This window comes from Melospiza melodia, chromosome 31, assembly GCF_035770615.1.
Source record: "Melospiza melodia melodia isolate bMelMel2 chromosome 31, bMelMel2.pri, whole genome shotgun sequence".
In the NCBI taxonomy this organism is placed as follows: domain Eukaryota; kingdom Metazoa; phylum Chordata; class Aves; order Passeriformes; family Passerellidae; genus Melospiza; species Melospiza melodia.
Window position 1 is genome coordinate 970114 of NC_086224.1, and position 17511 is coordinate 987624.

Below are 17511 nucleotides of genomic sequence, written 5' to 3' on the forward strand. Positions count from 1 at the left end.
CAGTACATATTCCTGCATGGTTTTGCCTAAATCTGCTTCTTTTGGGTCTTTATTAATAAAGAAATACTTATTAGACTTTATTTTACTTAGTTTTGGCATCCAAATTGCACAGAGATGGAGGTAAAGGCAACAAAGAGTTGTAGTTTTACAATGAAGAGAGTGCAGTGTGGAGATCAGAGGAGTAAGGCAATGTCAGGTCCGTGTATTCTGTCCTCTGCCATCCCCAAGCACTGGAGAGACCTTCCTTTGCTCCAGGAGTGGGGGAGAAGGATTGGAGCTGCACTGGGAGCTGCAATGTGACAGCTGTCAGGAGAGAAAGGGGCTGCTGGCTGGTGGGAATTCTGGAATGGACAGCACATGGAGATGAGATTTCCCAATATGTCATGCAGGAGCCAGCAAGAATTCATGAACAGCAGCCACACGCGGTTGATGATCTCAAATTCCTGCTGTCTCCTGCAATAAAATTGTAGGAAAACTAAATATACTTAGAAACAGAGCAGGGTTTTGCTGCCGCTCCCCTCCTGCGCAAACGCCTACGGGCTCCAGTGCCACGGGCCTCTTTTTAACTTCAGAAATTCCAAGGCAACTAAATACTAAGCAACCAGAGAACCAATGGGAAGGAGAGCACAGTGGTCCTTTCCCTTCCCATAAAAAATAAAAGGTGAGGGTGCACAGCTGCATGGCCTGACTGGAACCAGCAAGTCAACAAACGGGGACAACTCCTCGTTTGTATTTTTTTTTTCCTAAGCACTTGAGATAAGCCATTGTAAAAAATAAATGGACACAGCATTTCTGTGTTTGATTTGTGTAAATTGATGTAGTTAGTCCTAATCAGGTTATTCCTGTTGAAAATCCTTTGCAGCATTATGTCACCTCTTTCCTCTTTTAGACCGTGTCTGTGTTCAGCACAGAATTCATCTCAGTTATTTAAAAACTGGCAGCAAAGGCAGTTTGGAATCTGTAACTTCGGTTTTAACTGCTTTACCTTGATCAGTTCTGAGTTAAATATAACCCTTCATTTGGAATAATTTGCATTGAATCATCCTGGTGGGGCTGAAGCACAGGGTTAGAACTGCAGTTCTGGTGACCTGGTGCTGGTGCTGTGTAGGGACAGAGGAGAAGTCATGGAGCTCAGTAAAATCATGAAATCCAAGAATCCTTGACCTTGGAAAAGAGCTCCAAGGTTCGTTTGGTGTGACCTGTGACCAATCCCCACCTTGTCACCCAGGCCAGAGCGCTGAGTGTCACGTCCTGTCATTGCATGTACATGCCCAGGGATGGGGACTCCAAACCTCCCTGACCACCCTTTCCATGAACAATTTCTCCCTGATGCCCACAAACTTTACCCAGCTCTTCTCCACGGCCATTTCCACCAAGTTCACAGTTTTGTGATTCTTCAGCGTCAGAGATGAAGCCTGAACTCTTTTTTGTTTTGAACCTGCAGAGCTGGAAGAGTCCCAGAGGAAGTGTCCCCCTTGCTGGTACAAATTTGCCAATACCTTCCTGATCTGGGAATGCCACCCGTACTGGATGAAGCTGAAGGAGATTGTGAACTTAATTGTCATGGATCCTTTTGTTGACTTGGCCATCACCATCTGCATCGTGCTGAACACGCTGTTCATGGCCATGGAGCACCACCCCATGACCCCTGAGTTCGAGCACGTGCTCTCTGTGGGAAATCTGGTAAGGAAATCTGCTAAATGCTCCCCACAGGTCTGCTCCTGCTGGGATGCCTGGAGTATTGATGTGGGCTTGGACTTTGAATCAATTGCATTGTTGAGATTTAGCCTGAAGATCTGAAAATAGGTTAAAAATTACTCTTTGTGTGTTCTTTGTCTGTCTCTCCTCCCCACTCCAGGTTTTCACTGGGATTTTCACAGCAGAAATGTTCCTGAAGCTCATTGCAATGGATCCGTACTATTATTTTCAGGAAGGCTGGAACATCTTTGATGGGTTTATTGTCTCCCTGAGTTTGATGGAGCTGAGTCTGGCTGATGTGGAGGGACTTTCCGTGCTGCGATCTTTCCGATTGGTATTCCAAATTCCAGCTCTTTTTCAGTGTTATTGTAGTGGAGCTTAGAATCACAGAATCATGGAGTGTCCTTAGTTGGAAGGGACCCTCAAGGGACATCCAGTGCAGCTCCACACCCCAACAATCCCACCCTGAGCATCCCTGGGAGTGGTGTCCAAACATCCTTTGAGCTGGGGCAGCCCTGGGGCAGTGACCATTCCCTGCTCAGTGCCCAACCACAGGAAGAACTTTTTCCCAATATCCAACCTATCCCTTCCCTGATACAGTTCCCACCCTTCCCATCACATAAGGAATTTTTCCCATTTACATAGTACAAGGGAAAAAAAATTTTCTGGGTTTGGGGAGGACAGAGATCAAATGGTGCCATTTTTTATGGTCTCTTTTTTCTTCATGGCTGCTCTTTATGGAATCTGAACAGCAGCTTGTTGCATTTGGGCAGGGAAGGGTGACTTCTCCTTTGGGAATAACTCAGTATTTCTGTGTGGGGAATAAGTGATTACAAAAGTACAAAATACTCAAAGAAAGGTTAAGCATTCTCTGCCCCCTGTACCCTCAGTAGCAGAAGCATGGACTTACCTTTATGTAAAACACAAGATGGTTGTTGTTTAGGAAGTTCTGCTTTATTTTCCTCTTTGCTCAAGACCTGTTTTTTTTGGTGTTTTTTTTTGTAGCTGAGAGTCTTCAAACTGGCCAAGTCCTGGCCCACTCTGAACATGCTGATAAAAATCATTGGTAACTCAGTGGGTGCCTTGGGGAATTTGACCTTGGTGCTGGCCATCATCGTGTTCATCTTCGCCGTGGTGGGGATGCAGCTCTTTGGCAAAAGCTACAAGGAGTGTGTCTGCAAGATCAGTCCGGACTGTGAGCTACCCCGCTGGCACATGCACGATTTCTTCCACTCCTTCCTTATTGTCTTCCGTGTGTTGTGTGGGGAGTGGATTGAGACCATGTGGGATTGTATGGAAGTGGCAGGACAGGCCATGTGCTTGATTGTCTTCATGATGGTCATGGTCATCGGAAATTTAGTGGTCAGTAAATGGTTACTGGTGGGCTTTCTTGGTTGCCTCTGGATGGGGTAGGACTTGGGGAGACCCCCAGGATGAGGGAGTGATGGTTTGTGAGCCTGTTCCTGCTCTGTGGAGGTCCCTCTTGGCCTTTGATCTATCAATCAGTAGATTTTGGTAGCACAATGTTAAATATGTTTTTTGCTTGATGAGGACCTTAAACAGTCACCTGTAAATGAAGCATTTTGCAAGAAAGTCTTGAAAGTCTGAAAGCCTCAGTCAAAGTGTGCAGACCTGACCTGAGGGGAAAAATAAGCTAAAAGAAGCAAAACCTGGCATTTTAATTGCAGGAAAACAAAATAATTTGGTGCACAGGGGAAGGTCCTGAAGTGTTAAATTGAGGAATGGAGGTTTCTTCTAAAACCTGCCCACTGGCTCAGTCATGAGGTGCTGTTGTGTGCAGGAATGGGCTGTGAAACTGCACGGCCTGTTGTGTGGGAGGTTGGACTAGATCATGATGCTTCCTTCTGGCCTTAAATTTCTTGAAGAAAAGTCTGTGGAGGAAAATGTGAGCAAGAATGAAGTCACATGAACGGTGGCAATTCTTCAAAGTAGTTGTGAGCTCTCTGAGAGGTCCTGTCTTGCCAAAGGGTTTTGATAAAATAAATCTTGGGGATGGTCACTAAATGCGGGTGAGGAAGTAGAGCTGGGAGTGATCACTCAAAATGCCGAGATTTCCCCCATTTTCTTTGAGGCAGAGATGGGACTAAATCAGTAAGGCTGAATTTAAATCCCGTGGGGATTAAATCCCTCTCTGACATCTGCAGTCCAGATCCTGCAAGGGGCTCCATCCAGGGACCCCTGGACCTGCCCTGGACCCCTGGCACTCCTCAGGGAACTTTCTGCAGCATCAGCTTGAACTTGGGCACCTGGATGAGTTTGAGCTGATGTTTGGTGACAGCTCTGCACCATCAGCAGGGCATGGGCGCTGAGAGCTCTGCTCAGCTTTGGGAATCCCCCCCTTTGTGTGTCAGTGCAGCATCAGCTCTTCCCTTCCAGGTGCTGAACCTGTTCTTGGCCTTGTTGCTGAGCTCCTTCAGCGCAGACAACCTGGCAGCCACGGACGACGACGGCGAGATGAACAACCTGCAGATCTCGGTGATCCGCATCAAGAAGGGCATCGCCTGGACCAAGGCCAAGGTCAGGGAGTTCATGCAGACCCACTTCAAGCAGAGGGAGGCCGACGAGGTGAAGCCCTTGGACGAGCTGTACGACAAGAAGGTGAACTGCATCGCCAACCACACCGGCGCCGACATCAACCGCGACATCGACTTCCTCAAGAACGGCAACGGCACCACCAGCGGCATCGGCAGCAGCGTGGAGAAGTACATCATCGACGAGGACCACATGTCCTTCATCAACAACCCCAACCTCACCGTGCGCGTCCCCATCGCCGTGGGCGAGTCCGACTTCGAGAACCTCAACACGGAGGATTTCAGCAGCGACACGGATCCTGATGGCAGCAAGGAGGTGGGAGGAGGGCTCCAGATCCACTCGGGGTGTTGGGAGGGAGGGCTCCAAATCCACTCGGGGTGTTGGGAGCTCCAAATCCACTCGGGGTGTTGGGAGCTCCAAATCCACTCGGGACGTTGGGAGGGAGGGCTCCAAATCCATTTGGGGCATTGGGAGGGCTCCAAATCCACTTGGGGTGTTGGGAGGGAGGGATCCAAATTCACTCGGGGCGTTGGATGGGAGGGCTCCAAATCCACTTGGGGCATTCAGTCCACTGGGAGGGCCTGGAAACCTCTGGGCAAGGAGAGCTGGGTAGTTCCAGCGCTCAACTTTTGTTTGTATTGGGATGTTGTCTTTGCACTCAAAGCGGAATTTCTTGTGCTAGTAGCTCTGTAGAAAGCCACAAATATTTAAAAATATATATAAAGTAAATATATGCAATCATAGAATGGTTATATAAATATATATACTACATATGGTATATATATAGAGATATATAAATAGTATCGTATAAATAATAATAAATATATAATAAATAATAAATAACAAATCTATATATATAAGGAATATAGTATAAATACTATATATTTATATATACTGTACATTTATGTATGCTATGTATTTATATATACTAAATATTTATATATACTAAATATGTTTATATTTAATTTTAATATTTAATATATATATTTATATATTCTATATATATATTCTAAATAAATATATGTTCTATATATACTGTAAATATATATAGAATATATATTTACCATAGTTATAGTAAAATAAATATAATTTTAGTAAAATAAAATAGAAAATAAATAATACATGTGTAATCATAAAATGCAGTGTAAAAATAACTGAATAATGTATATATAAATAAAAAATATACTATCATAGTAAAATATATGTAATAATAAAATGGCCTGGCTTGAAAGGAGCTTAAAAATCATCTAGTTCCAAGCTCCTCCATGGACAGGGACACCTTTCATAACGTAAATATTTAATCCTATATTAAATATAATAATATTTAATCCTGTCTGTCCTGTTAACATGAGACATAAGCTGGGTCAGGATCTCAGTGATCAAAGCGAGGAAACAACTTCCATGACAGCAAATGTGGTGAACAAACAGCTGAGTCCTGGTGAGGTTTGGTGTTTGTTGGGGCTGATGTTTGGTGTTGATTGTGTTGGGGTTTTGTGCTGCAGAAACTCGACGAGAGCAGCTCCTCCGAGGGCAGCACCATCGACATCAAGCCTGAGGTGGAGGAGGTGCCCGTGGAGGCCCCCGAGGAGTACCTGGACCCCGATGCCTGTTTCACAGAAGGTGAGCAGGGAGTGGGGGAAGAGGCCCTGGGGGTGTTCTGGGTGAGCTCACCTCAGGGTTAGGTCAGCCTGATTCATGGTTGAGACAGAAACAGAGACAACACAAAGCAAAAAAAAAAATCCATTTTCAGAAGGTTTCAAACTGTTTTTATTATAGCATGCATGCTTTTTTACATCCTTACAAAACTCCTAAGTTTACACTTTACTCATACACACAAAGTGCTCATTGGAATAATTGCAGTTTTTTTTTATTCCTCCTTTTCTTTCTTGGTTTCTATGTCAGCGACCTTGGTAGGAAATTTTTCCAGGGGTAAACACGGATCCTCTTATCAAACTTCTCTCTGGCTCTCTGTCAAACCTCTTCCACCAGCCTGGATCAGAGCTGGCTCTCAGCTTATCTCGAGGCCCTTCTTGGATGCTGGTGCACCAATTCAGAGGAATTTGCAAAGTGAAGCTCTCAGAGATGCAGCTGCCACTGCTAGGATGTAAATCATAAAATCATTCAGTAGTTTGTGTAGGAAGGGACCTCAAACTTACCCAGATTTACTCCCTCCCACCATCCCAGCTTGCCCCAAGCCCCATCCAGCCTGGCCTTGGACACTTGCAGGGATGCAGGAGCACCCACAGCTTCTCTTGTGGGGTGTGCCAGGGCCTCCTCACCCTCAGAGGGGGAATTTCTAAAGAATCAGAGATGACCTGTAGCAGAACAGGATGATTTTTGTGCAGCTGATGCCTCAAGTACTCAGAAGCAGAGTACTTTTCCTTTCCCGTAACTGGCCTCGATGTCTTTCGAGAGCTGATCGTAACAGGAATTCCCAAGGCAAAAATGCTTTAAATGGTTCAAGGTTATTTTATCAGCAAGTTTTCCATTTGTCTCCTCAAGAGCACGGCCCTCACCAAATAGAACGAGCTGATCTGTTCCCAAATTGATGTCAGTTCTGGTGCCCGGGCACAGAAGTGGCAAAACAACCCTAAAACCCTCAAGAACACAAAAATTTTAACTCACTCAGCGTGGTTCATATTGGTGACATCAAAACTGCTTCTAGACAGTGAGAATTTAATGTTTTTACCTTAAATCTTGTGTTTCCTGAGCGAAATTGTGCCCTGTCCCTGTTCCAGGTTGTATGCAGCGCTGCAAGTGCTGTCAGGTCAATATTGAGGAGGGGCTGGGAAAGTCGTGGTGGACCTTGAGGAAAACTTGTTTCCTAATTGTGGAGCACAATTGGTTTGAGACTTTCATCATCTTCATGATCCTCCTGAGCAGTGGGGCTCTGGTGAGTAAAATTAATAAAAAATAAAAAAGTAAAACCCCAGCAGTTCAGAGGTGTGGGGCTTGGGGATATCTGTGTACAGGAAATTTTGGGAAAAAGCAAATCTTGGAAATTCCTACCTGGAAAGCAACACAAGCTTTTATTAGTGTTTTTTTGTTTAGTTTAAATTAAGAACAAAGCCTTCAAATCTGGGTTCTGATCCTGGTTTGACTAGAAATGTTAGGATCTGGAGAAAAGTCAGCCTTGTATCTATGTCTCATTTCACAGAATCAAAAAATCCCAGAATCACTGAGCTTGGAAAAGCTCTCCAACACCATGAAGTCCAAGCTGTGACTGGAACAAAATCAATTTTCTATGTTTGATTTATATATATTTTATATATGTGTATTTTATCTATATCTTTATCTATATATCTATGTATCTATATATGTATATTTCTATGTATCTATGTATCTATATTTCTATGTATCTATATTTCTATATATCTATATATCTGTGTATCTGTATATCTATATCTAAATCTATCTATTCACATATATTTATATATAGTGTGTAGGTATGTTTATATATATAATATATATTAAAAATATATAATAAATATTATATATGATACAATGCATATAATATATAATATATATTTTAGATAATATATAATGTATATAATATATATAATATATATATTATATATATTATATATTTTAAATTTTTTAATTTTTTTATATTTAATTTAAAAACATTTAAGATTTATATATTTAGCTCATCTTTAACTGTACATTGAACTCAGCTCAGTGTCATTTGAAGCTCCTGAACCGTGCAATAAATCCCATATAATGACATTTGCACCTGTTTTTTTCCAGGCTTTTGAGGATATTTACATCGAACAGAGGAAAACCATCAGGACCATCCTGGAGTATGCAGACAAGGTCTTCACTTACATTTTCATCCTGGAGATGCTGCTCAAGTGGTGTGCCTATGGATTTGTGAAATTCTTCACCAACGCCTGGTGCTGGCTGGATTTCCTCATCGTGGCTGTATGTATCCTCTCCTCTTCCTTCTGCTTGGGATGCTTCCTCCTCAAACCCTCCCTGGGTCATAGATTTGACAGCCCCAATATCTGTGAGTTCCCAAATCAAGGATAAAACCCTCCAGCTCTCTGTGGGATTTCTGCCCTGCAGGGACCAAGGAGGATTTTCCAGCCCTTGGCTCTTTTTTTTCTATGCTGAAAATTGAATTTTTAGGAGACCTGGCCGTGTTTGGAGGTGTTACCATGGGAAAGCTGTGCAGATGTGGAATTCCTTGGGGATATTTCTGGGAGTTGCATTCTCTGTAATCATTTTCTTGCATTATTAATGATGAGGGGGTGATGAGGCAGCAGAATCTCCTCATCCCACCACCCCCCTTCTGAGCACTGGATTTGTGAGAATCTCAATCCTTGGAAAGCTGATTGTGCACAGTCAAGTTCAGCATCATCAAAAGAAACAGGAAAGAAAAAGCAGAATCATATCAAACAAAAAGCTCAGAGTAGAGTGAGGGACAGATCCACCCTGGAATCCCCTGCAGAACGTCTTGGGAGGGAGGATAAATCTGAGAAATAAAAAAAAGGTGAATAAATTGTAGAATTGGAAGGAAAAAAAGACAATAGAGAGAAGTTTTAGCAATAAATTTGGCTCTGAAGCACAGCAAGGGAATTTAAAATAAATGGAATTTAAAATAAATGGAATTTAAAATCAATGGAATTTAAAATCAATGGAATTTAAAATAAAAGGAATTTCTGCTGCCCAAGGTGGTAGAAAATGGTGTAATTCAATAGGAAATTTCAGAACCAGGAAATTTAGAATCCCAAGTGCTTGGATTCTCTTAAAAGTGTTTCATCACATCCATCTGGGATTCAGTGGCTCTGGTGGCTGCCCCAAGAGCAAGTGTGTTAAAAAAGAATTCCCAGTTTTTCCAAGCTTCTCCTTTGGAACACTCTGGGTATGATTCAGTTGCTGTTCAGCACCATTATCACTCTGGAAATATTCCTGAGTAGGTGGAAGGAACTATGCTTGGAATTCAGGGGCAGAAGTGACTCAAACTCTGTTTCCTGTAGGAAAATTGAAATTTGAAATTTTAATTTTTTCTAGAAAATCCTCTCTGATCCCCTCAACACCTTTCCTCGGACACAACCCGCACGTTATAAGGTTTATTTTCTGACAGAAAAGAAATTCAAAATAAATAAAGAAATAAATTTAAATTTTGAAAGAAATTAACAAATGAATTTATTTGCTGGATCTCTCTTGCTGCCTGAAGATAAAGAGTTTAATTCCAGTTTAGTTCCAGTTTCATTCCAATTTAATTCCAGTTTCATTCCAATTGAATTCCAGTTTAATGGGCAGGTGTGGTACAAGTTTAATTTCCTTCCCATGCATCTGGGAGTGGAGTAAAGATCAGGAAGGGAACAGTGAGGGAACAAGTGCAGAAGGGTTTGCAATTCCCAGGGCTTTAGGAATTTTAGAATTCCTGTCTTTCCTTGATGTCACGGGCAGAATTTTCCCAGTGGGAAAAAAAAATTAAAAAAACCTGAAATGTGACTTTGAGGTGCCAAAATATCCCCCACCAAAACCTCAGCAATGCTTTGTGTCCTGTACCTGTTGAATCCCATTTTTTGAACCCAAATTTTGTGGTGCGTCGTGGACGGGGCTGGAGCGAGCCAGGGCAGCAGGGAATGATCCTTTGCATCCTAACAACACTCTTGGATGTTATTTTGCAGGTTGCTATAGCATTGTCCAATTCCCCTCCTACCTCATGCCCAAAGCTTCCTGGGTGTGTTTGTGAAGACTTTTACTGGGTAATAATGAAGGATTCTGCTTTTCAGTCAATCTGGGATTCCCTTTGTGCGACCTCGGTGCCTGCTGTGTCTTCTGTTGGAATGTCCTCAGGGAATAATCCTCAAAGATTGTTTATTAAAAGCTCAAACTGCCTTTTTCTGGCATGGTCTTAGAGTCCTGCTTGGGAGTAAGGTGTTATCCTGAGGGGGAAACGCTCTAAAAATGAGAATTTTTTGTTCATGGAATGGTTTGGGCTGGAAGGGACCTTAAACTCATCCAGTGCCACCCCTGCCAGGGCAGGGACACCTTTAACCATCCCAGGTTGTTCCTGCCCAACACTTCCAGGGATGGGACACTTCCAGTGTTACATTTATTTACTGTGTTATTTAAACACACCACATCTCCAAAACCATTGAATTTTTATATTTAATTATATTTATATTTAAGATTTTAACATAGCAGCATTGCCCTGGCCTGGCTGAGCTGATTTTGCCTCACAAAAGCTTTGTTGGAACCTTTGGGACACCCCCTGGCATCGTTCAAAGTAGTAAAATTTTAAAATAGGATGGAAAACCCAATGTATTGTGGTCACTTATTTTTGGGGAAGATACCACAGAATTCTGAAATTATTTGGGTTGGAAGGAACCTTAAAATCATCTCATTCCAAGTGCCCTGCTGTGGACAGGGCATTTCCATATGAAGATGGGAAAAGCACATCAGCCACGTGCCCAAAAAAGACAAAATCTCAATTTTCCCACACATTAATGCATTTAAAATTCAGATTTCATATTTCCCAGAAATAAGTGTGGAATAAGAATCATCCTTCTAATTAATTCTATTAATTCTAATTATTATTCTGATATCTCTTCTATAAAAAAAATGATACATAGGAAGTGTCCTATTCTGAGAATTCACCTGAAATCCCACCTGGTCCAGGAGGAGCTCCTGTGTTGTTTGTTGCTGTACATGGATGTCTTTTTTTTTTTTTTTTTTTTTCCCTTAAAAAGGGTTCATGTCTCTTTCTTATCTGTCTGAAGTGTGGTGGTAGAGAAAAATGGGAAAAATGGTAGAGAAAAATGGGAAAAAATGGTAGAGAAAAATGGTAGAAAAAATAGGGAAAATGGTAGCAAAAAATGGGAAAAATGATAGAGAAAAATGGGAATAGTGGCAGCTGCTGTGTCTGTAACTGTTTACACATGGCCAGGTTGTGTCTGGACTTGGTGGGTTTAAGGATCTCTGAAAATTCAGATTTAGAGCCTAAATCTGACTCCAGTTTGCTCAACAGGTTGCCCAGTACAACCCAGTACATCCCAGTCCTTCACATTCCTGTGGCTGCTGAGGTTGGGATTTGGGAGGAAAACAGGGAAAATTTGGGATGGGATGGGGGGAGATGGGATAAAACAGGATTGGGATGAGGGAAAATGTGAGGAAGGGGATCTGGGATTGGGAAAAATGGGAGAAAAACAGGATTGAGATGGGGAAAAGGGGAGAAAACACCTGGATTGGAGGAAAATGGAGGATTCTGGAGCTGGGGTTAGGAAAAAATGGGGAAAACTGGAGATGTTGGTTTTGGGATGTGGAAAAAACCTTGGGAAAATTCCTGGCAGTCCCCAGGCATGGTGACCATTTCCTTACATCCCAATCCTGTTTTATCCCATTTTCCTCCATCCCATCCCTGTTTTTCCTGATTTTTCCTGGTTTTTCCCTCAGTCCCAATCTCAGCAGTTGCAGGAACACGCAGTGGAGCCCTGGGGTGTACTGGGACATACTGGGATATACTGGGCCAGTTGGGAAAGCCTTGGAAAAGGGATCAGAAATGCTGTAATTCAGCACAGGAATTGGAGCAGCTCTGGAGCAGGATCACTGTCAGAGCAGGCAGAAAACAGAGCTGCTCTGTGCCAACACCCTGGTTTTGCATGGGAGGCATTTAAGGAATTTTCCCTACTCTGGTAGTGATAACCTTCCCCTCATCAGCAGCCCAAAATTGGTTTAAAACCAAATTTCCTGGAAATTGTTTGGTTTTAAACCAATTTGGTTTAAAAAGCCCAAGCAAAGCATTGAACTTAACCAGCTGGAATTGGCACCACTCCCTCGGGTGTTTCAATTATTGCAGTGTCTCACTGCTTTGCCACTGATATTCTGATATTTTGGTGCTTTTTTCCCCCATTTGGGATTGAAAGAGTCTCCTAAGAACATTAAAAAGTAGTAAAAAAATGAAAGAAAGGGTATTTCGTATCAATGGATTTCCCAGGTGCTCTTAGAACAATGTGGAGTTTTGTGTTAAATCCCAATTAGCTCATAACCAGAGAGAAAATCACGTATTTGAAACCAATTTGGTTTAAAATTATTATTTATTTTAAATCAATTTGGTTGAAATTTATTAAAATTTAAAATTTCAGTTAATGAAAGAAAAATTTAAATGATTCATGCAATATTTTCAGAATATCTTAAACCAGTTTGGTTGAAAATTATCAAAATTTAAGATTTCAATTAATGAAAAAAAATTAAAATTATTCATGCAATATTTTCAGACTATCTTAACCCGATTTGGTTGAAAATTACTAAAATTTAAAATTTCAATTAATGAAAAGAAAATTTAAATGATTCATGTAGTATTTTCAGACTATCTTAACCCAGTGTGGTTGAGCACTGCCCCGCGTGGGCTGGCAAGGCAGGAGGAGCTGATTTAAAATTTCAATTAATGAAAAGAAAATTAAAATTATTCATGCAATATTTTCAGATTGTCTTACACCAATTTGGTTGAAAATTACTACATTTTAAAATTTCAGTTAATGAAAAGAAAATGTAAATTATTCATGCAATATTTTCAGAATATCTTAATACAATTTGGTTGAAATTTGTTAAAATTAAAAATTTCAATTAATGAAAAAAATTAAAATGATTCATTGAATATTTTCAGAATATCTTAACCCGATTTGGTTGAAATTTGTTAAAATATAAAATTTCAGTTAATGAAAAGAAAATGTAAATGATTTATTGAGTATTTTCAGACTATGTGAAGCCAGTGTGGTTGAGCACTGCCCTGCGTGGGCTGGCGAGGCAGGAGGAGCCGATTTAAAATTTCAGTTAATGAAAAGAAAATGTAAATTATTCGTGCAATATTTTCAGAAGATCTTACACCAATTTGGTTGAAATTTGTTAAAATTTAAGATTTCAGTTAATGAAAAGAAAATTTAAATGGTTCATTATTTTCCGACTATGTGAAGCCAGTGTGGTTGAGCACTGCCCTGCGTGGGCTGGCGAGGCAGGAGGAGCTGATTTAAAATTTCAATTAATGAAAAGAAAATGTAAATTATTCATGCAATATTTTCAGAATATCTTGCACCAATTTGGTCGAAATTTGTTAAAATTTAGGATTTTAGTTAATGAAAAGAAGATTTAAATGGTTCATTATTTTCAGACCATGTAAACCCAGTTTGGTTGGACTCTGCCCCGCGTGGGCTGGCAGGCAGGAGGAGCTGGCTGAGCTCAGCGTTCCCCGGGCGCCGCGGTGGCTGTGCAGAGCTCGGCCCAGGTGTGCAGTGTGTGTATTTATCTGTATTCTTTCTCACAGGTACCTTTAACATTTGTCTGGCTTAAATTTCATGGGCGCCGCCGGGATCCGTGCAGCCGGTAAAGGGCGAGGGTAAGGTTTTTGTCATCGTTTGGGCTCTTCCTTCCAACAGCCCCTCTCCGTGTGTGTCTCTGCCTCTCTCTCTCTCTCTCTTTCTCACTGATCTCTCCCCTCTTGGTCTTTTCTCAACTGCATTATTTCCTTCCAGGTCGGTTCAGTCAAGTGAAGTAGGCAGCTGGTGTCATGGCTTCGGTATTTGGGGCGGCCCAGGTGGCTCCTGGGCTGGGCAATCAGGGCTAGGGGATCCAATCTAACAGTCTGGAACCTTTTTTTTTTTCTTTTTTTCTTTTTTTTTTTTTTTTATTTCTTTTTTTCATGTTGTTTTTTCTTTGTTGTTGTTGTTGTTTCGTTTTCTTTCTTTCTCTTTTTTTTTGTTTTTTTTTTTTCCTTTTTTTTTTTTTCTGGTTTCTTTTTTCTATTTTTTTTCTATTTTCTGTGTAGGTCTCTTTAGTCAGCCTTATAGCTAATGCCCTGGGCTACTCGGAACTAGGTGCCATAAAATCCCTTAGGACACTAAGAGCCTTGAGGCCTTTAAGAGCGTTGTCCCGATTTGAGGGGATGAGGGTAAGATGCCATTAGCAGCTGATCCTTCTGCATGCCCGTGGAGCATTTTATTTTTTAAAAGCATGCTAGAACTGATCAAAACTGGTGGAAAGAGAATTCCAAACAGAATCATGATGCAGCTGCTGACTTGATCACCTCTATGTGGATGTAACCCTCACCCTGCCCACCGCTGCACCCTCCCCTCTAACAAAGGGAGATGCATCAGCTGCCTCATTACATTAATTACTGGCCCAAACCACCCATTTGTAGCCGATGTTGACACTTGGCTGTTCTCATTTGGCCTGGCTTTGACCTCGAGCATCCGAGGGGCTTCTCAGCTGTAACTTTTTTTTTTGACCTAGGGAGAATCACCAGGTGCAAAGAAGCAGAATTGGAACCACCTCAGGGTCTGCAGGTTGTTGGCTGTTGGTGGAATTGGACTGAAAGATTCTGTCTCAGAGGGGGTTTTTAAAAAAGCAACCAGGGGGAAAAGGCTGCTGCCTCTCGTGGCTCACTGCAGGAAGGGACTGGGGGGAGCTCAGCTCTTTGAAAACTTTTTGGTTTCATTCCTCTTGTTGCACCTTGTTGTTCTCAGTCCAGTCTGGTGGTGACTGGCAGCCTTGTCTGGTAGTGAAGCTTTTCCTTTCTGTCCCTTTCCTTTTTTCCATGCTTTTTTGGTCCCTGTCCTGTCACTGTGGAACCAGAACAAAGCACAAGCAAAGCATTGAACTTAAACAAGCTTGAATTGGCACCACTCCCTTGGGGGTTTCAATTATTGCAGTGTCTCACTGCTTTGCCACTAACATTCTGACATTTTGGTGCTTTTTTCCCCCATTTGGGATGGAAAGAGTCTCCTAAGAACATTAAAAAAGTAGTAAAAAACTGAAATTTCTTATCAATGGATTTCCCAGGTGCTCTTAGAACAAGAATGTGGGGGTTTGTGCTAAATCCCAATTAGATCATAACCAGAGAGAAAATCACATATTTTAAATAATGAGGGAAGGGAATAGCAGTCACAGTTTTACCTCAGGGTCTGAGTGGAGCAATTCCACCTGGATCCTGCTGATCTTTGGAGCATAACTGAGCCCAAAATCCAGCCCAAGAGGAGCAGAGAGCTGAGGAGGCTCCTCAAACTCCCTGGGAAGTAACAGAAATACCTGAGCTCCAAATCCAAGGGAGGTGTTTCCTCTCTAGGACCTTCTCCTGCTGTTATTTCTTTGTGTCATGAATTTAATTCTAGATTTGAATCCACAGCAGAGGCACAAAGGAAGAAAAATTTCCATTGACACAAAGGTGGAGCTTTTGCTGGGCTGGGTTTGGGTCTGAGCCAGAAGTTTGATCACAAAGAACAGGCCTAGCACTAAACCTGGAGAAACTAAAGCTGGTTTTAAGCCATGCTGGGGAGAAGATTTCTGATGTACAATCAGGAAATTCTCGTGCTTCAAGTGGGGGATTTTCACCACAGGAAAATTGATAGTTGTGACTGCAGCGCTGTCAGCTCCCTAGACCCAATTATCTTTATTTTGGAGACAAGTGTCAGTGCCCCATCCAACCAGACCAATTTGAGAGATCTGAAATGCCTTTGCAAAGGAGACTGGAACTGTAGTTCTTTGCTTTTCTCTCCTCCATAGCAATCTGCATTTCCAGGAGCTTGCTCTGCTCTGAGCTCGGTCAGGGAGTTTGGTAGTGATGCTGTGAGACATGCATGTGTTCTTGTCAGTCTGCACACAAAAGCCGCGTTCCTCCTTTCCCTCCTTCTGGAAAGCTCTGTAGATTTAATGAACCATAAATGACCATATTTCAGGAGGAAATTAGCCTTTTTTTGCTTCATGTGGTAGCTGGAATAAATCAATGTATTCGTAGGAGGATGTGACCCAAAAAGTGCTGCTGGTCCAGCAGCTGAGCATCCTGTTGGGATGAAGGGAGAGTGAGAGCAAAGGCATCACCTGCAGCCTTTTGGGGCTCTCACCTGTGCCTTCCTGGGTGCAGGGATGAACTCCTGACATCATTTACCAGCTGGAACGGAGGATTCACCATCTGGACCACTGTGGTCTTCAATTTTTCTCCATTTTTCTATTTCAGACTGGTTTGGGTAGGGAAGGACCTTAAAACCCATCCAGTCCCACCCTCTGGACACCTCCCAGCAGCCCAGACCTCCAGTCCCAGTCCAAGCTGGCCATGAGCTGCTGTGGTGGCCACGGGTGGTGGTTGTGACTTCCAACAAAGGACCAGGACGAGCTGTGGCCAATGTCCCACCCTTGGGGCCTCCCAAGTCCCCGTGTGTGGTTGAGTTGCCTTCCAAAACTGAGGCAAGATAGTTTAGCTGCTGTTCATCTATTAAAGGAATCTAAATTAGGAGATCATAATAAAAGATTTAATATCCTGCTGACCTGCCTCTATTAAAAGCTTACATTTGGCTGCGCGTTGGCCAGGGATGCTCAGGGAGGACGCGGTGCTCCCAAACCGTGGAGGGCTAAAATTAGGAAGAGATGAGCTCTGACAAAACCCCATCCTCATTGCTGAGCATTTGGAGGAGGGAACGTGGCTTTTGTGTGCTGGTGAGCCTGCCAGGCTGCATGCTCAGCTCTCTGCCTGGGACTACACGACTGGCCTTGCTGAGTCCACAGGATGATCTCGGTGTTAGTCCGTGCTTTAGTGTGACCACAGTGATGCTGGGCTTGGTCCTGGCCCCACACAGGGAGCAGGACCAGGCCCTGAGTGAAAACAGCCTTGTTTGAGCGTGGGGAATGCCTGGAGGGGCTGCTGGCTGGGAAAATCTGGAATCCAGGAGCTCAAGTGTCCTCACACTTGGCTCTGAGAAAATTCCATCAGGAGCCTGTTTGTTATGGGAGTCTGAGCCCCCCCCTCTGCCTTTGGGCAATTAAAATGACAGGAAATAATTGGTTTCTTAAAGAACAAAGAGTCCAGACTCCATAAATCCAACAATGTGGCTTGAAAAGAGAAATTATTTTGGAATATATACGTATTATATAATATGTATATAATATAATATAATATAATATGCAATGTGCAATATACAATAGACAATATATAATAGACAATATATAATATACTATATACAATATAAAATATATACTAAATATGCAATATATGATATACTATATAAAATGTATACTATGCAATATACAATATATAATATACTATAGGCAATATACAATATATAGTATGCAATAGACAATATATCATATACTGTATACAATATAAAATATATACTATACAATATGCAATATATAATATACTATATACAATATAAAATATATACTATGCAATATGCAATATATAATATACTATATACAATATAAAATATATAATATGCAATATATAATTTACTATATACAATATAAAATATATACTATACAATATCC

The 17511-nt window shown here is 41.9% G+C and overlaps 1 protein-coding gene across 3 annotated transcripts in view; it reads left to right on the forward strand.

Moving 5' to 3' along the window:
- The window catches only part of SCN8A (sodium voltage-gated channel alpha subunit 8), a 55756-nt gene that overhangs the window by 30966 nt on the left and 7279 nt on the right, over positions 1–17511 (forward strand). For all 3 annotated transcript variants that reach the window (XM_063179191.1, XM_063179190.1, XM_063179192.1), the window contains 8 exons: positions 1445–1683; positions 1859–2032; positions 2704–3060; positions 4096–4566; positions 5754–5871; positions 6990–7144; positions 7999–8172; positions 14024–14146. In XM_063179191.1, the coding sequence (XP_063035261.1) occupies positions 1445–1683; positions 1859–2032; positions 2704–3060; positions 4096–4566; positions 5754–5871; positions 6990–7144; positions 7999–8172; positions 14024–14146 (1811 nt within the window). The remainder of the gene's footprint in view (positions 1–1444; positions 1684–1858; positions 2033–2703; positions 3061–4095; positions 4567–5753; positions 5872–6989; positions 7145–7998; positions 8173–14023; positions 14147–17511) is intronic.